This window comes from Salvelinus fontinalis, chromosome 4, assembly GCF_029448725.1.
Source record: "Salvelinus fontinalis isolate EN_2023a chromosome 4, ASM2944872v1, whole genome shotgun sequence".
NCBI classification, from domain to species: Eukaryota; Metazoa; Chordata; class Actinopteri; order Salmoniformes; family Salmonidae; genus Salvelinus; species Salvelinus fontinalis.
The window spans coordinates 19817305-19841640 of NC_074668.1; the positions used below are offsets into that span (position 1 = coordinate 19817305).

Here is a 24336-nt window from a genome sequence, read left to right on the forward strand (position 1 = left end):
GCTAACGATGGACAGGGTTTGCATCATATGCTGCATTCAAAACAACTGGGAACTCGGAAAAAATACGTAATGGACGTCAGGAATCTTCAGGTCTAGAAAGAGTTGGAAATCCGTTCAAATCGATTGTGCCCAGTCGGGGCTCGTTTTTTCCGAGTTCCCCGATATTTTGAACGCACTGAAGTCGGACGTCGAAGATTTCCGAATTACCATGACGTGTTCAAAACAACTGGGAACTCGGGAATCTCTGACTTCAGAATTTTCAAAACAATGGGAACTCGGAATGATACGATTGGGAAAAATATCGATTTGGACGGTCATCCAACTCGGGCCTCTTTCTCGAGCGCCGACTTTCCGGCCTGAAGATTACTGACGTCATGATTTGACCTTGTATTTTTCCGAGTTCCCAGTTGTGTTGAACGCGGCATCTGGCTTAATGGCTGTGGTAACTAGTGACGACCGACGGACTTTTGTTTTACTACCCTTCAATATTTTGTTTTAACGGAAAAGTAACCATATTTCTGTTTGTTCTTGAGATGGTATCTACAAACGTCCAGATTTAGCAACAACTTTGGGGAGTTCCTGTTTCTAAAATCCACCAACTCTGAGTGAAGAAAGCGCGAAATCAACAGTTTCCATGGCGATGAAGCTTCGCTACTACTTGTTGCTTGCAGGCGCTGGTTGATTTCCACATGCTATCCCATACGGCTAGCTAGCTAACCAACTAATAATGTCATCTGGATTTCAAAATTCCATATCCAAAGATAGTAATTTATCTATTTACAAATCCTCTGAATTGTTTGATGGTTTATTGCACGAGATTCCAACAACAAGTAAGTAAATTAACCTGACTAACGTTAGCTAGCTACACTACATAAGTATGTGGACACCTGCTCGTCGAACATCTCATTCCAAAATCATGGGCATTAATATGGAGTTGGTCGCCCCCCGATCTCAACAAACCATTGCTGTATGGACCTCGCTTTGTGCACGGGGGCAATGTCATGCTGAAATATGAAACTGTTGCAAGCACAGAATCGTCTAGAATGTCATTGTATGTGTAACAGTTTAACTTTACGTCCGTCCCCTCGCCCCGACCCGGGCGCGAACCAGGGACCCTCTGCACACATCAACAACAGTCACCCGCGGTCCTTAACTAGCTAGCCATTTCACATCGGTTACATATGCTGTAACATCAAAATGTCCCTTCACTGTAACTAAGGTGCCTAAGCCGAACCATGAAAAACAGCCCTCTTCTACCAAACTTTACAGTTGGCACTATGCACTGGGGCAGGTAGTGTTCTTGCATTAGCCAAACCCAGATTAGTCTGTCAGACTGCCAGATGGTGAAGCGCGATTCATCACTCCAGAGAATGTGTTTCCACTGCTCCAGAGTCCAATGGTGGTGAGCTTTACAACTCTCCAGCCAACGCTTGGCATTGCGCATGGTGATCTTAGGCTTGTGTGCGGCTGCTCGGCCATGGAAACCCATTTCATGAAGCTCCAGACGAACAGTTATTGTGCTGACGTGGCTTCCAGAGGCAGTTTGGAACTCTGTACTGAGTTTTTCAACCGAGGATAGATGATTTATAGGCTCTTCAGCACTCGGCGGGCCCATTCTGTGAGCTTGTGTGGCCTACCACTTCGCGGGCGAGCCGTTAGACGTTTCCACTTCACAATAATAGAACTTACAGTTGACCAGGGCAGAAATTTAACGAACTGACTTGTTGGAAAGGTGGCATCCTAAGACAGCACCACGTTGAAAGTCATTGAGCTCTTCAATTAGGCCATTCTACCGCCAATGTTCCCTATGGAGATTCCATGGCTATGTGCTCAATTTTATGCACGTGTCAGCAACGGGTGTGGCTGAAATTGCTAAATACACAAATTTGAAGGGGTGTCTACATACTTTTGTGTGTATATATAGTGTATAACATTGCTAACTACTAACCTTCTAGCAAAGTTCCCGGTCTTATCACATCGCTGTGCTGATTCCTGGCATCAGTGGCAGCACTGAGCAATCCCTCTTTGGCTTTCTAATTTAGCAAGCTACCTCTACCTTACAGGTACAAATGACACCAGCACTGTCTCTAGAAGGTACAACAATCTGGATGAGTTGAGGTAATTTTGCCCTTTTCTTTAAATTACTCTAGTTAGCTAATTCCCCCACATGCTTTTTCATAACACTAGCTACCTGTATTTGAAAACAGATTGTCTGCCTTTTGCACCATGAACCATCATCCATTTGGAAGCAAGTTTGTTACGTTCTTTCTTTATAGTGAGGAGCTTGACAGACGAACCAAGGAGACCCAAATGCTGCAAGAAGAGGTGGAACATGCAACTAAAATGACCATGGAGAAAATGAGACGCACATGTCCCAGCAGCTCACCTTCACAAATAAATTACTTTCCCATCTTTATGGGTGAGTATGTGGTTTTCTTGTGTCATGAAGAAAAATATAGCCAGTACTAGCTATACAGTTACACCTCGGAGCTATTGTCACAACCAAATATGTCACTAGCCTATTTTGAATCATGAAACTACCTGTAGTAGTGTTCCTTATTGTCACTTTACATTTTTTTATTTTACAGATGGTTCATCGGAGGAGAACTCAGAAGTGCTGTCTGTGATCCAGCCTCTTACATATGGCCTGGAGCTGGTTAGAAGTGGCATAACTTTCCCTGGGAAAGATGTTTTGGAAAATGCAATAGGGGACTACTCTCAACAGGTGTCGGAGCTCCAAAAGCAGCTGAGTGAGGTTAGTGTGAGATACAGTCCTATTTTTTTCTCCTTTCCTGGTGAGAGTTATACAAAATCCATGCAGTTCTTTGCCACATGAGGGGCTATTGATTGCAACCTTTGCTAATACTCTTTCAGACACATGAGCTTCATGAACAGCAGAAGTTCTACTTCCGTCAGTCCATCATCAAGCTGCAGACAAAATTGCAGGAGTTCCAGATTGAGAAAGATGCCCTGACTGATCTAAGGTAATTGAAGCTGAAACTGTTGCACTGTAGGCCATTTGTACTGTATATGTAACCGATGTGAAATGGCTAGCTAGGTAGCGGTAGTGCGCGGTAGCAGCCTTTCAGTCGGTGACGTCACTTGCTCTGAAACCTTGAAGTAGTGGTTCACCTTGCTCTGCAAGGGCTGCAGCTTTTGTGGAGCGATGGGTAACGATGCTTCGTGGGTGACTGTTGTTGATGTGTGCAGAGGGTCCCTGGTTCGCGCCCGGGTCGGGGCGAGGGGACGGACTAAAGTTGGACTGTTACATTGATGCTGTTGACCCGGATCACTGGTTGCTGCGAAAAAGGAGGAGGTCGAAAGTGGGGTGAATGTAACCGATGTGAAATGGCTAGCTAGGTAGCGGTGATGAGCGCTAGCAGCCTTTCAGTCGGTGACGTCACTTGCTCTGAAACCTTGAAGTAGTGGTTCCCCTTGCTCTGCAAGGGCCGCGGCTTTGGTGGAGCGATGGGTAACAATGCTTCGTGGGTGACTGTTGTTGATGTGTGCAGAGGGTCCCTGGTTCGCGCCCGGGGCGATGGGACGTACTAAAGTTATACTGTTACATATACCTTTGGACACATACAGGTTCTTTGCAACGGGAGTGTAGGACATGTTTTACAGTCCCTTCAATGCCCACTGGGCACAGATGTCAATTCAACATCTATTTCACGTTGGTTACACCTAATTTAATTGAAATTACATGGAAAAAACGTTAATTCAACCAGTGAGTGTCAATTGGGTGTTAATTGTTTTGTCCCTCAGAACGAAAGAGAGCAGAAAACAGGCAGATGTAATGGGGAAAATGCAAGCAATGATCAGGGAGCTGCAAGCCGCTAAACAGACCGGGGACCAGAGGCTACTGGAGGCTGAGGAGGAAGCAAAGTCACAGAGCGGGAGAGCAGAGTCAAGGGAGCGGACACTACAGGAGGTGTACTCTACGCTGTTGTCTTACGAAAAACGTTGTGGAAACAATTCGTACACCAGCCAGGACGCACTGGGTGTTGCAGTGGAGAAAGTATTACACGACTTGGAGCATGCAAATCACAATCTGAGAGAAAGCCTTCTGCTGGTAAGACAGTGTGTTATGTTTTATTTCACACAACACTTATCAAGGGTTTGAAATGTTGTTCTTGACATTGTATTTTCCATTCCTAACTCATTGTGCCAGCTGAAGGAGCAGATGGAGACTCAAGAACAAAAATGCCAAGAGAAAGCAGAGATCATGTTGAAGGAGCAAAGGGAAAGGTGCATTTTCATTAACTTTCCACAATTCTTGTCTCAGTGACTTGGGATTACAGTCATTCACTAATCTGATAGCCCACACATTACCTGCATGTAAGGCTGTCTGGTATAGAATTTGTTGTAACCCTAAAACCGCATGTATGTTCGAGGCAAGTTCCTAGAGGTGACATGTAAAGTTGCCTTGCTTGAGTTGCTTTACTCTTTTCCAGAATGGAGCAGCTCACTACCAGTCATGACCAGGAGGTGGCGATATTGACTGAGAAATTGAGCAGCTCCAGAGGCAGTGCCTCCAGCTTGCATGTCCAGGTGGAGTTGTTACAGTGAGCGACATGAATTAACTAGCAATACTATATCTACATATTTCCTGAGTTGAATTAAATTCAAAGCTCACTATTTTCGGGCCTCCCGAGTGGCGCAGCGGTCGAGGCGTCACTACAGACCCGGGTTCGATCCCAGTCTGTGTCACAACTGGCTGTGACCGTGAGTCCCATAGGGCGGCACCCAATTGGCCCAGCGTCGTCCAGTTTAGGGGAGGGTTTGGCCGGGGGGCTTTACTTGGCTCATCGCAGTCTAGTGACTCCCTGTTGCGGGCTAGGTGCCTGCAGGTTGACTTCAGTCGTCAGTTGAACAGTGTTTCCTCCGACGTATTGGTGCAGCTGGCTTCCGGGTTAATCGGGTAGGTGTTAAGAAGCGCGGTTTGGCGGGTCATGTTTCAGAGGACGCGTGACCCAACCTTCACTTCTGCAGCGATGAGACAAGATCGAAATTGGGGAGAAAAACTGGGTAAAATACAAAAAAATGAATATAATATCAGTCAAATCTTTCAAAAAGTGTCCAAATTAATGCATTATTTCCTTTCACCAGAAAACAAGGTGAAAGCCAGGCTTCAGTGCACCAGTGTCAGGTCAATGACTTGGAGTCAGCTCTCTCTGTCCTGCGCTTCGAACTACTGGACACCCAGCAGGGCCATGAAGACAAGGTTACAGCTAACACACACATGCCGGTTGTGATGTACAATAATAGTGGTCTTTAGTCTTTTCAAACAAAGGTTTAGGAGGGAGACATTGTAATATTCTATGTGAAGGTTCTGATGCTTTGGGTTGTCATGATGTTGTGTACCAGGTGGGTGCTCTGGAGATGCTGTTGGCCGAGGCCCAGTCTCAGCTGGGGGAGGCCCAGAGAGTGAGAGACAGATCCCTCCAGCAGGCAGAGGAGCTGGACTCTCGGCTCTGCCAGCTCACGGTAATACAGCCCAGCCTCAGACACAAACAGCAAGGATACTGTACGTCCTTAGCTCCCTGCTGCTGTAGAAAGAGATACACTATCTTAACATTGCACATTCTTTGATTCCAGCAACTCAGTCTGTCTATCATTATGTTTGATATGAATCTGGCTTTGATACGTTTTTATTTTATTTTTTATCAATTCAAACCCATGAAATCAAACAGATGTTTGAATAAGAGTCAGTAGTGTATTACGTGTGTGGGGTCAGAGCTGCGGCAGGCCCGTGAGCAGCTGGAGAAGGAGCAGACCAAGCATCATTTTTTTTTTTTAATAGAAGATGACACCAAAGCTTTAGTTGTCAAACACTCATTATTTTTGTCTCCTCTGCCAGTTGTTGGGCGAGAAGCATCAGCGGGAGCAGCAGAAGGAGCTGGCTGTGGTGCGACGGGAGCTTGAATTGACCGCAGACCAGCTGTACAAGGCCAGGGACGAGGAGCTGCAGCTGCAAGCCCTGAAAGGTGACCGGGATGAGGAGCTGAAGAAGGTCCAGGCTCTGCTGGAGGAGAGGGACAGGGAGCTGCAGCTGAGGCTGCAGGAGGCGCAGCAGGGACGGGCCAGGCTGGAGGAAGCCAAGGGCAGCTGCCAGGCCCTCAAGGCAGAGACTGAGGTGCTGAGGCTCAAGCTGGAGGACAGGGAGAAGATGGTGGCCCTGCTGCGGCTGCAGATGGAGAGCACCACCCAGATGACAGTGCAGCATGGACGTAGCATTGACTCCCTGCACAACGAGAAGAGCCGCCTCAGCAACCAGCTCAATGAGCACAAGCTGGAGATCCAACAGTTAAGGGTTAGTTAGTTAGTTGGCTAGTTAGTTCGTTTTGATCATCTACTTTAGATTCAAGGTTGGTTGTCTCCTACCTCTCTGGGGGGGGGGGGAAACTTGGCATGCTTCTAAATCAAGACCAGATTTTGAGGTCATTCAGGTTGCTAAGGGGAGTCCTCAGGCTTGTTCATTGTCTTGGATTGTATAATACTCCATATTTTTCTTTTTGGGTGTGTTTTCAAAGCTATCCTACTATATACCGTTCCAACCCTGCTGAGTCCCTCCCTTTACAGACATGCTTGGAGCAGCGTGAGGAGTGTTTGGCGGTGCTGGAGCAGGAGAGGCGAGTACAGAAGGCTGGCCTGTCCAAACAGAGCTGCTGTGTCAAGGAGCTGACGCTGGAGAAACAGCAGCTCACCGCTGAGCTAGAGGTGCAACGCATGCAACTGGTCTGCCTCACAGGTACATTGGCTGTCATAAACTCAGTTAAAAAAAGAAACGTCCCTTTTTCAGACCCTGTCTTTCAAAGATAATTTGTAAAAATCCATATCAAAACTTCACAGATCTTCATTGTAAAGGGTTTAAACACTGTTTCCCATGCTTGTTCAATGAACCATAAACAATTAATGAACATGCACCTGTGGAACGGTCGTTAAGACACAAACAGCTTACAGACGGTAGGCAATTAAGGTCACAGTTATGAAAACGTAGGACACTGAAGAGGCCTTTTCACTGACTCTGAAAAACACCAAAAGAAAGATGCCCAGGGTCCCTGCTAATCTGCGTGAACGTGCCTTAGGCATGCTGCAAGAAGGCATGAGGACTGCAGATGTAGCCAGGGCAATAAATTGCAATGTCTGTACTGTGAGACGCCTAAGACAGCGCTACAGGGAGACAGGAAGGACACCTGATCGTCCTCGCAGTGGCAGACCACGTGTAACAACAACTGCACAGGATCGGTACATCCGAACATCACACCTGCGGGACAGGTACAGGATGGCAACAACAACTGCCCGAGTTACACCAGGAACCCACAATCCCTCCATCAGTGCTCAGACTGTCCGCAATAGGCTGAGAGAGGCTGGACTGAGGGCTTGTAGGCCTGTTGTAAGGCAGGTCGTCACCAGACATCACCGGCAACAACGTCGCCTATGGGCACAAACCCACCGTGGCTGGACCATACAGGACTGGCAAAAAGTGCTCTTCACTAACGAGTCAAGGTTTTGTCTCACCAGGTGTGATGGTCGGATTCGCGTTTATCGTCGAAGGAATGAGCATTAGACCAAGGCCTGTACTCTGGAGCGGGATCGATTTGGAGGTGGAGGGTCCATCGTGGTCTGGGGCGTTGTGTCACAGCATCATCGGACTGAGCTTGTTGGCATTGCAGGCAATCTCAACGCTGTGAGTTACAGGGAAGACATCCTCCTCCCTCCCTCATATCCTCCTCCCCCCTTCCTGCAGGCTCATCCTGACATGACCCTCCAGCATGACAATGCCACCAGCCATACTGCTCGTTTTGTGCATGATTTCCTGCAAGACAGGAATGTCAGTGTTCTGCCATGGCCAGCGACGAGCCCGGATCTCAATCCCATTGAGCACGTCTGGGACCTGTTGGATCGGAGGGTGAGGGCTAGGGCCATTTCCCCCAGAAATGTCCGGGAACTTGCAGGAGCCTTGGTGGAAGAGTGGGGTAACATCTTACAGCAAGAACTGGCAAATCTGGTGCAGTCCATGAGGAGGAGATGCACTGCAGTACTTAATGCAGCTGGTGGCCTCACCAGATACTGACTGTTACTTTTGATTTTGACCCCCCTTTTGTTCAGGGACACATTATTCCATTTCTGTTAGTCACATGTCTGTGGAACTTGTTCAGTTTATGTCTCAATTGTTGAATCTTGTTATGTTCATACAAATATTTACACATGTTAAGTTTGCTGAAAATAAATGAGGTTGACAGTGAGAGGATGTTTCTTTTTTTGCTGAGTTTAGATGGCTTTCATATGAGAATATTCCCCTCGCACAGATAAAATGAGGCATCGACTCTCTGTTCAGTCAAACACTTATCTGCTAATGTTTTTGTATGAATTATGATCTTTATTAATTCTGCAATAATAAAGACCTTTCAGTGATTTAACGGCCTCCATTTCTCCAGTCTTTAGGGAAAAATACAGGTCTTCAGTGGCAAACAACAAGAACAATGATCATGTTGCTAGACTGTGTTGGAAAAGCAGTACAGCATGTAGCGTCTGTTTTTCTTGTTCACCATCTGTCTGTCCCCCAGAGGAGCATGAGGAGTTGAAGAGGCTCCACAGCAGTAAGAGTGAAGAGCAGGAGGGTGTGGTGGTGGGTCTGAAGGCCCAGCTGAAGACCACCCGGGCTGAGCTGGACCAGGCTAGGAGCACCCTGAGGACCCTGGAGGGAGCGGACGGACACGGTCAGCACTGCACATCCCTGAGAACATATTATAGCGGAGATCTGTGTTTATATGGTTATGGGAAGTCTACAGTATGTGTTTATGCATGAGTTTTTAGATGAGAGGACTGACTCGGGACACTGATGAGTAGATAGTTCTGGAAGTAATGAGAATTTTTGTCCCCCCACAAAAAATGGATGCTCTTTTGACATGACGAAGATCCGTGTTGGATCGAAACGTGGTCGATAAATGTGGTAATTGGGAGCTTATTCAGTGTGCGGGCCCTTCTGTTATCTTTCATGCTCTGTGTCACTCATTGTGACACTTCACCTTGGATTTGGTTGATTCATTTCCTCCTCCATTGAATCGACAGAAAGAGATGAGAGTAGATAGACCTTGATTGACTCGATCCTCTCTGCCCCGTCTCCCCTTTCTCTGTCCAGGCCTGAAGGTTGCCATGGGGATGCAGAAGCAGATAACAGCCAAGCGGGAACAGATTGACACTCTCCAGGGCCGAATCCAGCTCCTGGAGGAGACCATGGACAAACTGACCGAGGTAGGAACACCTCAATGTCTACTTTAGTGCTCCACATCGTGTCTATCGTTATTACACATGCCCTGGCTTCCACACAGATAAAAGCCCTGTGTCCTTAATTAAGTAGGGATTTAAAACAGCAAGATATTCTGGTGTTCACTTAAATGTATAATAATCTGCCTTCAATATGGTCTTTCTCTTCCCAGGAGAAGCGTTACCAGAGTCTAGAGAGTAAGCGTCAGATCCAGCTGCTGGCTTCTGTCACTGAGGAGAAGAGACAGGTGGCAGTGGAGGTGGAGACCGTCCGCTCCCTGGAGAGACGGCTCAGGGAGAAAGTGGCCAAACTGGAGACGGCCCTACACAAGGTGGTGTGGCACTACCTTGTATTTACTCACTTTATCACACAGTATGAAGAGAAATATATATCTCGCTCTGACTGACCCCCATTTACACCTACAATGTTCTTCAGATGTCTGAGAGCTTCGTCCACTGTCAAGACTTCATCCAGTTGCAAGAGCAGGAGTTTGTACGGCTGAAGCTGCAGCATGCTCTGGATGTGACGGTACAGCTCACTAGGATGGGTGTCCATCTGCCTCTATAGAGGTCTAATGCATATGCTGTTTTGTTGTTTGATTTGCATTGTACTCAGAATATCCTTTCTCCTCTAAACTGTCTATAGCCTTCTATGCTGTATGTATGCTTTTTCAAGTACTGTGTCTTTTCTGCATGAGCTGCAGGGCCAAAACCTGCGAGCCACAGGGAATGCTCAGTGTGCTTCCCTCTCCAGCCCAACAGCCCTGACTGCACTACCCTCCAGCCAGCACGGCTCAAAGTGCATGCTAGAGGTAGATCAATACAGAAACTTCCTACAAAATGCCTTGCGGCTCCAATCCTTCCAGGGCCTGGCTTTGTTGCTGTTTTTTCAGTGGTGGAAATGAAAGACACAAGCTCAGCACATCTGACTTCCCCAAAATTAAAAACACACCCTGATTGCATTCTTGTGGCAGCATGACACTCGTTCATCAACCGTTTGACTTGACTCCGGAACAGCCGGATCTAAGCCAATTTACTGAAAGCATGGAAGTATTCCAGATGGTCAACAATAGATTTTTGTGTTGAATATAGTGTAAGCCATAATGGTATTTTACTCAGCATCTCTTCACCCCTCTAACAGTTGAAACCTCAGCAGCTGCTGGAAAGCCCCACCATGGAGCTGCGGTCCCTAGTCAAAGAGCTACGAGGTGTGATTTCTGAAAATCCTGGACCACACACCAACAAAAGCACCCTCAGAAGGAGCTCTGTTCCAGAGAGCGATCACAGGACCACACTGTAAGTCTGTGAGTGTGACGTTAAAGATCACGATGCTACTAGTTTTTTCCCCCACAAATGTTTTTGTTGTGCGTCATTCACTTGGTTTCTGAAACCACAGTGGTTTATTTCACAAAAATGTTTCACAGCCATGTGACATGTTTCTCAATGTATGCAGAGCTTGTGTTCTCTTTGGTTCTCAATCAACCCATCAACTACAATCATGTGGAGCTTCTTTCATTCAAATTTCATGCAATAAAAATGTCTCTTACAGCAACAATGTGACCAAAAATATTACAAGCAATGCCAAAACGATAAAGGGGATCAACAGCAGGTAAGAGCATGTATCCTTGAACCTCTTGTTTCTGACTGCCTGAGCATGGCTGTTGGCAACCGGTCCCTACCTCTGTATATTGGCTTCACTAATCCTCAGGCCACATGAATGTGCAGTGTCTGTCTGTGGCTTCGTTCTAATGCATGTTTGTGTATGCAATATGTGGTGTGGCTCACCTCCTTAGGACAACTGATCTGGATGAGCGGAATTTAAACAGCACCTTCTCAAGCGCCAGTAAGTTTCTCTGTTAGAACAATCAACCATTTTAACACACTCAACCAATCATGTGCTTTATTTTCCTAATTTCACCTTTTATATCACTCTACTAGACCCATTATCATCCCTGTGGTTCCCCTTCAAACATGATATGATCAAGGTATACAGTTTTTCAGCAGTTAACCATTCCTCCACTTCAGACATTGTTTGCTATTTCTACAGGCCATGACTTCTCTTTTGCTGCATCTCTGCCTTGCTACACGTCGTCCCCTCGAGCCATGGTACTGGGCCGCAGGTCCCCTGTACACTCACTTCTGACCTCTGACCACAAGCCCACACCTCCACCACAGAGCAGGCTTCAGGCAGAAAGCCCTCTCACAGACACACACACCTGTAAGTCCCACTGCCTTCAGCATTATTACAACTCAGTTGTGTAACCATTGTGTAACCAATGTGGGAGACAATGTCCCCAATGAAATGGCCTTGGAGAACCTTGGTTACTTTACAGTATGGCATCATAATAATGTTTGAATTTCAGAACTCTAATTTGATGACTTCTGAGTGAGTAACTTGTGGTTTCACTTGAAATGTTTGTCCAGTGGCCAATCCGCAGGCTGAGTTTACAGGACACACATGCAAGCACTTGCAAGGAAAACTGGACAGCCTCCAAAACATAGTGGAGGACTTGCAGATGAAGAACCATGGTTTGTGAACAGAGTTTTTTTTGTTCATCTGACTGCTGTGCAGCACAGTGGTTAGTGACTGACATCAGTGCTAAAGATCTGAATCTGTATTAGGAGTTTTGAATTTGCCCAATGTTGTCCAAATGTAACAGTTGTGAGAATCCAGATTTCCTTGTTATGTCTGCCCCTCCCTGCCTCACGTACCAGACCAGATTGTTTAATAGGAATGTCATCAGGACACAGAATCAGGACAATGATTTATATTGGTTTGGGGATAGGTCAAGTTCATGAAAACAGAAATTCCTGATTAATCCAGAATAATTCCATTGCTGTTTATGTCCGATAAGATAAACTGTATTGTCCCAAAGGTGGCAGTTATCTTGAAAACGCAGTTTCTGTGAAGAAACTACAAAATGCATTTTAAGTAATAATATATATATATATTTTTTTTTCAGAAATGTCCTCTATGATAAAGGGTCAGGAGAAGAGAATGAGAAATATCAAAGACAAAAGGAAGCTTTAAAACAATCAAGGCTCTGAGTGAATGTGTACTTGTGTAACAAAAATAAACTTGTATTTAAAAGTAAAGGCACTCTATGATCATTATGGTGAATTGTCTTTTATTATGGATATAATTTGTCCATGGCATGTTACTATCAACATGGCAAAATTGACACCAAATATAGAGGATTGGCACCAAATATGATGACAGGAGGATAAACAACAGGCTAGCAGAATATTCTTGTTATTCATGAAAGATGTCATTAGTCAAGGTAACTGAGGATGATCTTTGATGTACATGCATTGACAGCCAGTCAGTGATTTGGAAACGTATGAAAACTCGTGAAAAATTAGGAGAACCTTTGTACCAGCGTAGCGTCAAATGTTTTATGTCAGTTTGTTTTGACAAATTGAGTATATTACAGTGTAACTGCCCTACATATTGCCTATTGAAACCTGCCTAAAGTACCACGGTCCCCTTCCGTGTTGAAGCAGAGCCTGCTCCATCTGGCCTTGATCGGTTGTCTCCCTCCTCTTCTTCAAAGAGAGTACTCAGAAACTGAAAAGAAACCCAAGTTTAAAAGCCAACCAATTTCAGATAAAATATTTACAGTACCAGTCATAAGTTTGGACACCTACACCTACTAGTTGTTCTTTATTTTTACTATTTTCTACATTGAAAAGTAATCTTGAAGACATCAAAACTATGAAATAACACATTGAATCCTGTAGTAACCAAAAAACTGAACAAATCCAAATATATTTTAGATTCTTCAAAGTAGCCACCCTTTGGCTTGATGACAGCTTTGCACACGCTTGGCATTCTCTCAACCAGCTACACCTGTAATGCTTTTCCAACCGTCTTGAAGGAGTTCCACACATATGCTGAGCACTTGTTGGCTGCTTTTCCTTCACTCTGCGGTCCAACTCATCCCAAACCATCTCAAGTCGGGTGATTGGGGAGGCCGGGTCATCAGCACTCCATCACTCTCCTCCTTGGTAAAATAGCCCTTACACAGCCTGGAGGTGTGTTGGGTCATTGTCCTGTTGAAAAACAAATGACAGTCCCACTAAGCGCAAACCAGATGGGATGGCGTATCGCCGCAGAATGCTGTGGTAGCCATGCTGGGTAAGTGCCTTGAATTCTAAATAAATCAGTGTCACCGGCAAAGCACCATCACACCTTCTCCATGCTTCACGGTGGGAACCACACATGCAGACAATATGTTCACCTACTCTGTCTCACAAAGACATGGCAGTTGGTACCAAAAATCTCAAATTTGGACACATCAGACCAAAGGACAGATTTCCACAGGTCTAATGTCCATTGCTCGTGTTTCTTGGCCCAAGCAAGTCTCTTATTGGTGTCTTTTAGTAGTGGTTTCTTTGCAGCAATTCAACCACGAAGGCTTGATTCACGCAGTCTCCTCGGAACAGTTGATGTTGAGATGTCTGTTACTTGAACTCTGAAGCATTTATTTGAGCTGCAATCTGAAATGCAGTTAACTCTAATGAACTTATCCTCTCCAGGAGAGAGAACTCTGGGTCTTCCTTTCCTGTGGCGGTCCTCATGAGAGCCAGTTTCATCATAGCGCTTGAATGTTTTTACGACTGAAACTTTCAAAGTTCTTGAAATGTTCCGGATTGAATGACCTTCATGTCTTAAAGTAATGATGGACTGTCATTTATCTTTGCTTATTTGAGCTGTTCTTGCCATAATATGGACTTGGTATTTTACCAAATAGGATTATCTTCTGTATACCACCCCTACCCTGTCACAACACTGATTGGCTCAAATGCATTAAGAAGGAAATTAATTCCACAAATTAACAAGTGTTAATTGAATGCATTCCAGGTGACTACCTCATGAAGCTGGTTGAGAGAATTCCAAGAGTGTAAAGCTGTCATCAAAGCAAAGGGGGGCTACTTTGAAGAATCTCAAATGTTGATGTCTTCACTATTATTCTACAATGCAGAAAAAAAATAAAAAAAATAAAGAAAAACCCTGCAATAAGTAGGTGTGTCCAAACTTTTGACTGGTACTGTATATATTAACTGACATTGAAATTCAAACACCTGTGAAGTATGACCTGTGTAAAAATGTGAAGCAATGTTGTCTTACCCTAGGCACCCTCAGCCCTTTGTTGATGATGAACTGCTTGAACGCTTGAGTCCCATGCATCTGTTTCAGTTCATCATCCTATTGAGAAGACAAATTATATCAGACAATTTTACCTGAACCGTCAATGGGGATTGATATTCTGATTAATAGTCAAAGACAGTTGTCTCGTTTTTACCCACAAAGAACAAGGACAAGTGTAAGAGTTATACCAAAGACCCACCATTTCACTTGGTTGTGCAGGAAACTCAAAGTCCTCAGGGATGACATTGGGGTCTCTTAATGGTTCATCAGCATCTCTTTTCTTCCATGTTTTAGTATCCAGGTACCATGCTCCATATTTGGGCCTTTTAGTTCCTGGTTTGCTCTGTTGAACATGTGCATTTTATATTTTTGTCATAGGCAGGATGTGGACATAGTTGTGGGTAATGCTGTTTAGAAAGTGAAGAACTTTACAAGCAATTGATACATTTTCATCCATCTGTTTTGTGAGTTCTGTGGGCCTCAAGCTGAGACACTCAATACCTTGTATGGTTCTGAGTCCTTTAAGGGGTCTTCACAGGTGTGGGCTCTGCGCAGATCCTCCACAGAGTTACGTAGGTCCTCTGGCACGTTCTTAGGCTCAACCACCTGGATAGGGAAGGTCAGGGATGGCTTCTTCTCATACCCACTGACAAACAGGCCCTGTAGGGTGGATTCAGTCAGGTTGTTCTTCTCTCCTCCCTACGAGAGTCAACCATTCATTTACCAGAGAGGTTAAGATCATTAAGCCTCCGTTCCTGCTTCTACAAGCATGATTCATGATGATTCATCATTCTGATCTTTACTTGACATTTAATTGGGGTGTGTATTCCTCACCTTCTTGGCCGGTTTCTGTTAGCTGTGCTTACCAATGAGGCGACCCAGTCACAGAAAAGCTTAGTGACTTTCTTGATGTCCTCGTCTTGAGATGGGGAGCGCAGTCGTTTGACGTTTACTATCTGGTCTTCCTTGGCACTGCTCTGCTTTCTTTGCAGCCCTTTGTAAGGGTTCTTTGCACATAAATCGTCAGTCCTTCAGCCAAATAATAAAGGGTTAACAACAGTAGTTATACCACTAGATTAACAGTTTATACCCTAGTAATGTAGAGTTTGCCCCAAAACATACTTCTCTAGATATCTACTTACATTATTGCACTGACAGGTGGTCCCTCTCTCACTTCCTCCTCTGAATCCGATTCACGCATGATGGTTTCCCACGGCTCAGTGCAGTCGTCCGCCTGCTCTTCTTTTTCTGGTGAAGTCACTGCAGAAGCTCTGTTCACATACATATCCGGGTCCAGGACACATATCACCTGATCAAACAACTACGGGATGAAAGACAATCAGTAGGACATTATATTGTGTTACAAGTAAGCAAAGCAAAGTCCTGCTGTAAGAACAGCGTAAGAGTTGATTACTGTAATTCAGAATTGTATGTGCATGGGCCATCTGATGTATACTTTTGGGACTGGTTTACCAGACACAGATTAAGCCTTACCCTGGACTGAAGCCTTTACAATGGAGGATCTCCATTCAACATGTTTTTTGAATTTTAGTCCAGGACTAGGCTTATTCGATGTCCGGGAAACCAGCCCTTTATGCCTTACTGTAAAAAGGATTGAGAGGCAACTTTTATCTGCAATGTGATTATATCGCTGATTAGTCTTATCTACCTGCCACTCACCTCTGGGGGCATGCCATGCTCTAAATGTGGGTACAGAGCCAGAGGATGCTGTTTGAGTTTGTGCTCCACTGCAGCCACATGCTCCCGGTGTGCCTGCTGCTGAGGGTTCTTCTTAGAGAAGCAAGCCTGCTCTTTCGAGAAGCGCTTCCATTGTGTTTTATCAGAGAGAGATGTAGGGCTTGGCATCCCAAAAATGGAAGGGGACATGCCCCTCTGGGCCTGAGAGAGAACCGCTGTTCTAGCACTAGGATACCCATCTCTGAAGTCATCAAGTCCCACATTTAGAAAACGCCAACGACGGCCATCCAAAGCACCTGAGAGATGATGTTTGTTCTTTGCATCTTTCAGGCATTTGGTCATCAACTTTTCCTTGTACCTGTGGGTCAAAGCTAAATTAAAGCCTTCTACTTTCACATTGCCCTCATTAACATTTGGAAGCTCCAGTCCAGAGAGACTGGATGGAAGGTTATGTGTCAATGTTATGTATACTGAACAAAAATATAAACGCAACATGTAAAGTGTTCATCCCAGGTTTCATGAGCTAAAAAAGGATAAATAAAGGATCCCAGAAATGTTCCATATGCACAAAAAGCTTATTTCTCCCAGATTTAGTGCACAAATTTGTTTACATCCCTGTTAGTGAGCATTTTTCCTTTGTCAAAAGAATCCATCCACCTGACAGGTGTGGCATATCAAGAAGCTGATTTAAACAGTATGATCATTACACAGGTGCACCTTGTGCTGGGAACAAAACAAAGGTCACTCTAAAATGTGCAGTTTTGTCACACAACACAATGCCACAGATGTCTCAACTTTTGAGGGAATGTGCAATTGGAATGATGACTGCAAGAATGTCCACCAAAGCTGTTGCCAGAGAATTGAATGTTAATTTCTCTACCATAAGCTGCCTCCAACATTGTTTTAGAGAATTTGGCAGTACGTCCAACCGGCCTCACAACCGCAGGCCACGTGTAACCACGCCAGCCCAGGACCTCCACATCCGGCTTCGTCACCTGACACCAGCCAACCGGACAGCTGATGAAACTGTGGGTTTGCACAACTGAATAATTTCTGCCCAAATGATCAGAAACCGTCTCAGGGAAGCTCATCTGCATGCTCATAGTCCTCACCAGGGTCTTGACCTGACTGCAATTTGGTGTCGTAACCAACTTCAGTGGGCAAATGCTCACCTTCGATGGCCACTGGCACTCTGGAGAAGTGTGCTATTCACGGATGAGTCCCGGTTTCAACTGTACCGGTAGATGGCGTCGTGTGGGTGAGCGGTTTGCTGATGTCAACGTTGTGAACAGAGTGCCCCATGGTGTCGGTGGGGTTATGGTATGGGCAGGCATAAGCTACGGACAACGAACACAATTACATTTTGTCAATGGCAATTTGAATGCACATAGAAACCGTGACGAGATCCTGAGGCCCATTGTCGTGCCATTCATCCGCCACCATCACCTCATGTTTCAGCATGATAATCCACGACCCCATGTCGCAAGGATCTGTACACAATTCCTGGAAGCTGAAAATGTTCCAGTTTTTCCATGGCCTGCATACTCACTAGACATGTCACCCATTGAGCATTTTTGGGATGCTCTGGCTCGACGTGTATTACAGCGTGTTCCAGTTTCCACCAATATCCAGCAACTTCACACAGCCATTGAAGAGGAATGGGACAACATTCCACAGGTCACCATCAACAGCCTGATCAACTCCATGCGAAGGAGATGTGTCGACCTGCATGAGGCAAATGGTGGTCACACCAGATACTGACTGGTTTTCTGATCCATGCCCCTACCTTTTTTTAAGGTACACTACATTACCAAAAGTATATGGACACCTGCTCGTCAAACATCTCATTCCAAAATAATGGGCATTAATATGGGGTTGGTAACCCCCTTTGCTGCTATAACAGCCTCCACTGTTTTGGGAAGGCTTTCCACTAGATGTTGGAACATTGTTGCAGGGACTTGCTTCCATTCAGCCACAAGAGCATTAGTGAGGTCGGGCACTGATGTTGTGGGATTAGGCCTGGCTTGCAGTCTGCATTACAAATAATTCCAAAGGTGTTCGATGGGGTTGAGGTCAGGGCTCTGTGCAGGCCAGTCAAGTTCTTCCAAACCGATTTCGACAAACCATTTCTGTATGGACATCATTTGTGCATGGGGGCATTGTCATGCTAAAACGGGAAAGGGCCTTCCCCAAACTGTTGCCGCAAAGTTGGAAGCACAGAATCATCTAGAATGTCATTCTATGCTGTAGTGTTAAGATTAACTCCACCAAACTTTACATTTGGCACTATGCATTGGGGCAGGTAGCATTCTCCTGGCATCCGCAAAACCCAGATTCATCCATCGGACTGCCAGATGAAGCGTGATTCATCACTCCACAGAACGCGTTTCCAATGGTAGCAAGCTTTCCACCACTCCAGCCGACCCTTGCATTGCGCATGATGATCTTAGGCTTGTGTGGGGCTGCTCTGCCATGGAAACCCATTTCATGAAGCTCCAGATGAACAGTTCTTGTGCTGACGTTGCCTCCAGAGGTAGTTCAGAACTCTGTACTGAGTGTTGCAACCAAGGACAGACGATTTTTACCCGTGTCGTGGATAATCGTCTCAGAAATATAACACTCTTACAAGACAATATAAAATATCAGAAGCCGTGTCAGTCCGCGGAAAGACCACCTTCCATTAGCACTGGCTCTGTTCTTATACACACACATAAAAATGAGTCCATCACATACGTTAATTAAATTACTTCTCATACGTCATATGTTACCATTGTCTTTCATTTTCAGGCTTTCTGCTTGTTCATGCCCAATAACGCCTGTATCCGCTCTTGATTACCGTAGATTACAATGGTGCCAGGACCTTCTCAGTGTCCTAATATAAATATGTATTATGCCTATAGTCCATCTGTTGTTCATTTGGCTGGCCCCCTCCTTTGTATGTCCCTCTGACCTCGGTATATAAAGCTCTTCTATGCACTTATGGGCTTGCTTTAGTTTCCTGTCCTGGACAATAGACAATGTACTTTAAGTTTACCCTTTATGCTTATAATGGCTTTGGCCATTATGTCTGTTATGTCTTAGTTTCCTGTTTTTACCAGCCTGTATCCATTCACTCATGTCTGCCTTCTCCTCCTATATTCTAATGTACACTTCTATGTCTGTCCCTAAATGTATCATTCACTCCCACACCCGCTACGCACTTCAGTATTCGGCGGTCCCATTCTGTGAGCTTGTGTGGCCTACCACTTCACGGCTGAGCCATTATTACTCCGAGACGTTTCCACTTCACAATAACAGCACTTACAGTTGACCGGGGCTCTATAGCAGGGCAGAAATTTGACCAAATGACTTGTTTGAAAGGTGGCATCCTATGACGATGCAACATTGAAAGTCACTGAGCTGTTCAGTAAGGCCTTTCTACTGCCAATGTTTGTCTACGGAGATTGCATGGCTGTGTGCTTGATTTTATACACCTGTCAGCAACGAGTGTGGCTGAAATAGTCAAATCCACGAATTTGAAGGGGTATCCACATACTTTGTATATAGTGTCTTCGGAAAGTATTCAGACACCTTGTCTTTTTCAACATTTTGTTAGGTTAGAGCCTTATTTTAAAATGAATTAAATTGTTTATTTTCCTCATCAATCTGCACACAATACCCCATAATGACAAAGCAAAAACAGGGTTTTAGACATTTTTGCTACTTTATAATTAAAAAAAACTGAAATATCACATTTACATAAGTATTCAGACCCTTTACTCAGTACTTTGTTGAAGCACCTTTGGCAGCGATTACAGCCTCGAGTCTTCTTGGGTATGACGCTACAAGCTTGGCACACCTGTATTTGGGGAGCTTCTCTTTAGATCCTCGCAAGCTCTGTCAGGTTGGATGGGGAGTGTCGCCGCACAGCTATTTTTAGGTCTCTCCAGAGATGTTCGATCGAGTTCAAGTCCGGGCTCTGGCTGGGCCTCTCAAGGACATTCAGAGACTTGTCCCGAAGCCACTCCTGCATTGTGTGCTTAGGGTCGTTGTCCTGTTGGAAGGTGAACGCTCTGGAGCAGGTTTTCATCAAATATCTCTCTGTACTTTGCTCAGTTCATCTTTGCCTCAATCCTGTCTAGTTTCCCAGTCCCTGCCCCTGAATAACATCCCCACAGCATGATGCTTCCACCACCATGCTTCACCTTAGGGATGGTGCCAGGTTTCCTCCAGACATGACACTTGGCATTCAGGCCAAAGAGTTCAATGTTGGTTTCATCAGACCAGAGAATCTTGTTTCTCATGCTCTGAGTGTTTTTAGGTGCCTTTTGGAAAACTCCAAGCGGGCTGTCATGTGCCTTTTACTGAGGAGTGGCTTCCATCTGGCCACTCTACCATAAAGGCCTGATTGGTTGAGTGCTGCAGAGATGGTTGTCCTTCTGGAAGGTTCTCCCATCTCCACAGAGGAGCTCTGGAGCTCTGTCAGAGTGACCATCGGGTTCTTGGTCAGGGCCCTTCTCCCCCAATTGCTTAGTTTGGCCGGGCAGCCAGCTGTTGGAAGAGTCTTGGTGGTTCCAAACTTCTTCCATTTAAGAATGATGGAGGCCACTGTGTTCTTGGGGACCTTCAATGCTGCAGAAATGTTTTGGTACCCTTCCCCAGATCTGTGCCTCGACAAGTTGTGTAAAGTACTTAAGTAAAAATACTTTAAAATACTACTTAAGTGTTTTTTGGGGGTACTGTATCTTTACTTTACTATTTATATTTTTGCCAACTTTTACTTTTACTTAATAACATTCATAAAGAAAATAATGTACTTTTTACTCCATACCTTTTCCCTGACACCCAAAAGTACTTGTTACATTTTGACAAGAAAATTCTCCAATTCACACACTTATCAAGGGAACATCCCTGGTCATCCCTACTGCCTCTGATCTGGCGGACTCACTAAACACAAATGCTTTGTTTGTAAATTAATGTCTGGGTGTTGTAGTGTTCCCTTGGCTATCTGTAAATACATTAAAAATAATAATTGTGCCATCTGGTTTGCATAATGTAAGGAATTTGAAACTATTAATACTTTTACTTTTGATACTTAATTATATTTAAAACCAAATACTTTTAGATTTGCACTCAAGTAGTATTTTACTGGATGACTTTCACTTTTACTTGAGTCGTTTTCTGTTAAGGTATCTTTACTTTTACTCAAGTATGACAAATGGGTACTTTTTCCACCACTGACCTCGACACAATCCTATCTTGGGAAACTCTACGGACAATTCCTTTGACCTCATGGCTTGGTTTTTGCTGACATACACTGTCAACTGTGGGACCTTATGTAGACAGGTGTTTGCCTTTCCAAATCATGTCCAATCAATGGAATTTACCACAGGTGTACTCCAATCAAGTTGTAGAAACATCAAGGATGATCAATGGAAACAGGATGCACCTGAGCTCAATTTCGAGGCTCATAGCAAAGGTTCTGAATACTTATGCAAATAAGGTATTTCTGTTTTTTGCTTTGTCACTATGGGGTATTGTGTGTAGATGTAATCAATTTTAGAATAAGGCTGTAACGTAACAAAATGTGGAAAAGGTCAATGGGTCTGAATACTTTCCGAAGGCACTGTATATAATGTAACGTTATTTGTGACCAACAGATGCATATCTGTATTCCCATTCAAGTGAAATCCATAGATTAGGGCCTAATGAATTTATTTCTATCGATTGATTTCCTTATATGAACTGTAACTCAGTACAATCATGAAATTGTTGCATGTTTTGTTTTATATTTTTGTTCAGTGTACATATAATTATGTTGTCAACCACATACAGTTATGACTATATTGTTACAAAAGAGGCTACCCAATGTTGTCTTTAGTAAGATGTAACGTTAGCCAGCTAGCGCATCCACATTACCAATGGTAGGTAGGAAGCGTCGTTCTAGTCTCCGGTGGTCCAATTTGAAACTTTTTATCAGTCATTATGTGTCCTTGTTTTCTCATCAATTTCCATGTAATAAAAGTCAAACGAGTGTTGCCCTCGGAGCACGTCAAAAGGCTATCTACCCTTTCGTATTTCCGGTATTATTTAAAGCGATCTGGCTAGCTCCATGCTCCTAATAAAAAAATTGTTAGATGGTTACTAAGGTAACGGCGTTTCGCGATAAATTGTAGTTCTTATGGGATGTCACAAAATATAAATGTAGTTTGCGTTCCAGGGGGCCTTTGCTGTAATTACGATTATGAACTTACTTGACAGTCACAAATCAACACGTAAAAAAAATAATAACAGCAAAATCATCTTAAAATGCAGTTTTCACTGAAGACAATAGAGCCGTGCTATGATTTTGACCACTAGATGGTGGTATGTGATCAGAGGGAACTGATGAGTTCCTCTTCTTTTGGGTGATCCTAAAAAATTGTTAACGTTACTGCTAGATTAAAAATAAATAAAATAAATACTTTGACAAATCTGAAAACTATAGCTGAAAGTACAGAGCAGAGCCCTTTTGGTGTCAAGTTGGTTGCTCTTGTTTTTCTGGCCGTCATTGTGTTTTTCTGGCTAGTTATTGTGTAATTTAAATCAATATTTCTCTAATTCAACATGTATTGGGATTATTATATGATGCTGTTTGCGTCATTTGAATGTAGAATGCACGTGTATGTTGACCATGTGCCCCTCTGTAACGGATGTGAAATGGCTAGCTAGTTAGCGGGTGCGCGCTAGTAGCATTTCAATCAGTTACGTCACTTGCTCTGAGACTTTAGTGTTGCCCCTTGCTTTGCAAGAGCCTCGGCCTTTGTGCTGCGGAAAAAGGAGGAGGTTGAAAGGGGGGTGAGTGTAACGGATGTGAAATGGCTAGCTAGTTAGCGGGTGCGCGCTAGTAGCATTTCAATCAGTTACGTCACTTGCTCTGAGACTTTAGTGTTGCCCCTTGCTTTGCAAGGGCCGTGGCTTTTGTGGAGCGATGGGTAACGCTGCTTCGTGGGTGACTGTTGTCGATGTGTGCAGAGGGTCCCTGGTTCGCGCCCGGGTCGGGGCGAGGGGACGGTTTAAAGTTATATTGTTACATTGATGCTGTTGACCCGGATCACTGGTTGCTGCGGAAAAAGGAGGAGGTTGAAAGGGGGGTGAGTGTAACGGATGTGAAATGGCTAGCTAGTTAGCGGGTGCGCGCTAGTAGCATTTCAATCAGTTACGTCACTTGCTCTGAGACTTTAGTGTTGCCCCTTGCTTTGCAAGGGCCGTGGCCTTTGTGGAGCGATGGGTAACGATGCTTCGTGGGCGACCGTCGTTGATGTGTGCAGAGGGTCCCTGGTTCGCGCCCGTTTCGGGGCGAGGGGACGGTTTAAAGTTATACTGTTACACCTCTACATGCGGTTCTGGTCAGGGCTCATGAATTAGCTAATAAGTCTCAGTTCAGGTCCATAGGCCCTCGTGTCTTGTTTAAACAAACCAGTGAAAAAACAGAGTGAAAATGAGAGAGTTGCTACTGTTCCCCTGTTTATGCATCGTCAAACTCAATTTATAGCAACAAATTAACTAAAACCTGCTACTTTTTATTACTACCACTACTAATAAGGATAAATCAGAAATAAATACCTCTTCAAGTGGTAGAAGTGGTTATTATGACAACAGATGATCACGTCATAGTCATACATTATTCCACAGTAAGTTAAGTAAAACTGATTTCCAGCCTGTGGTTGTGTAGACAGAGAAAAGAGTGCTAACAGAAATAATTGTAATGTACGGCTCCTTTGAGGTCTTCGGAGCTTGCATTCCTTCTTGCCCTATGTATTACTTGTGCTGTCACAGGACTGAGGTCAGTCAACGCTGTTGACCAACAGCACAGCCTCTTAAATGACAAATCATTATCATCATCATCATCCAATTCCATTAACATTGCACCATTTGTTAGGGAAGGGAAATTCCACTTCACGGATTTGTGGACTGTAGAAGTCCCAGCTTTAAGTTAGTGCCTCTGACAGCTTTCACCCACATGCTTCAGCTTGACTAGGCACCATGTTGTGACCTGCTTGGCTGGGTGACCGGCTGACCGCTGCTTTGACCTCTTCGGCACACTGTGAAACAGCCTGGGCCTGTTGGAGCTGGACACAGAATGGCCACTAGGGTTGAAAAGGTACCGATAATTTACCAAAGTTACCGGAATCTTCAGTCATTTTGGTAATTAACAATATCTATGGCAATCTATCGTAAGTTTGGTAGTTTATTTT

The 24336-nt window shown here is 44.5% G+C and overlaps 2 protein-coding genes across 7 annotated transcripts; one reads left to right on the forward strand and one right to left on the reverse strand.

The window, feature by feature from the left end:
* The first annotated feature begins 63 nt into the window (after positions 1-63).
* On the forward strand, positions 64-12381 carry LOC129853257 (coiled-coil domain-containing protein 158-like). 3 transcript variants are annotated; one of them, XM_055919118.1, is made up of 23 exons: positions 68-830; positions 2064-2118; positions 2277-2419; positions 2589-2755; positions 2875-2984; positions 3766-4072; positions 4172-4248; positions 4455-4565; positions 5110-5224; positions 5368-5487; positions 5861-6313; positions 6583-6751; positions 8571-8723; positions 9146-9258; positions 9444-9602; positions 9707-9799; positions 9975-10082; positions 10412-10566; positions 10820-10879; positions 11064-11113; positions 11318-11488; positions 11695-11799; positions 12234-12381. In XM_055919118.1, the coding sequence occupies exons 1-23, from the start codon at positions 728-730 to the stop codon at positions 12299-12301; spliced, it is 3165 nt and encodes a 1054-aa protein (XP_055775093.1). In that variant the 5' UTR covers positions 68-727; the 3' UTR covers positions 12302-12381. The 3 variants fall into 3 exon arrangements, with proteins under 3 accessions (XP_055775094.1, XP_055775095.1, XP_055775093.1); XM_055919119.1 differs by lacking the exons at positions 11064-11113; positions 11695-11799; positions 12234-12381 and having other exon boundaries at positions 64-830; positions 11318-11409; XM_055919120.1 differs by lacking the exons at positions 10820-10879; positions 11064-11113; positions 11695-11799; positions 12234-12381 and having other exon boundaries at positions 64-830; positions 11318-11409.
* zgc:158260 (uncharacterized protein LOC571389 homolog) lies at positions 12376-22372 on the reverse strand. Of its 4 annotated transcripts, none has more exons than XM_055919123.1 (8): positions 22019-22367; positions 16103-16478; positions 15565-15743; positions 15289-15451; positions 14924-15082; positions 14622-14765; positions 14402-14479; positions 12376-12838 (listed from the first exon to the last, which is right to left on the reverse strand). In XM_055919123.1, exons 1-8 carry the CDS (start codon positions 22102-22104, stop codon positions 12740-12742), a joined length of 1284 nt encoding a protein of 427 aa, XP_055775098.1. In that variant the 5' UTR covers positions 22105-22367; the 3' UTR covers positions 12376-12739. The 4 variants fall into 4 exon arrangements, with proteins under 4 accessions (XP_055775098.1, XP_055775097.1, XP_055775100.1 ...); XM_055919122.1 differs by having other exon boundaries at positions 14924-15121; positions 22019-22366; XM_055919125.1 differs by having other exon boundaries at positions 14924-15121; positions 21965-22365.
* Between the last annotated feature and the right edge of the window lie 1964 nt (positions 22373-24336).

Excerpts from the sequence above, each read along its gene's own strand:
- LOC129853257 (XM_055919118.1), top strand. The coding sequence starts at position 728 with ATGTCATCTGGATTTCAAAATTCCATATCCAAAGATAGTAATTTATCT. Across the intron at positions 4,073-4,171 it reads TGAGAGAAAGCCTTCTGCTG|CTGAAGGAGCAGATGGAGAC; the intron begins GTAAGACAGTGT and ends TCATTGTGCCAG. Across the intron at positions 9,603-9,706 it reads TGGAGACGGCCCTACACAAG|ATGTCTGAGAGCTTCGTCCA; the intron begins GTGGTGTGGCAC and ends AATGTTCTTCAG.
- zgc:158260 (XM_055919122.1), bottom strand. The coding sequence starts at position 22,104 with ATGAGAAAACAAGGACACATAATGACTGATAAAAAGTTTCAAATTGGA. Across the intron at positions 14,480-14,621 it reads CTGCACAACCAAGTGAAATG|GATGATGAACTGAAACAGAT; the intron begins GTGGGTCTTTGG and ends TCTTCTCAATAG. Across the intron at positions 12,839-14,401 it reads AAGGGCTGAGGGTGCCTAGG|TTTCTGAGTACTCTCTTTGA; the intron begins GTAAGACAACAT and ends GTTTCTTTTCAG.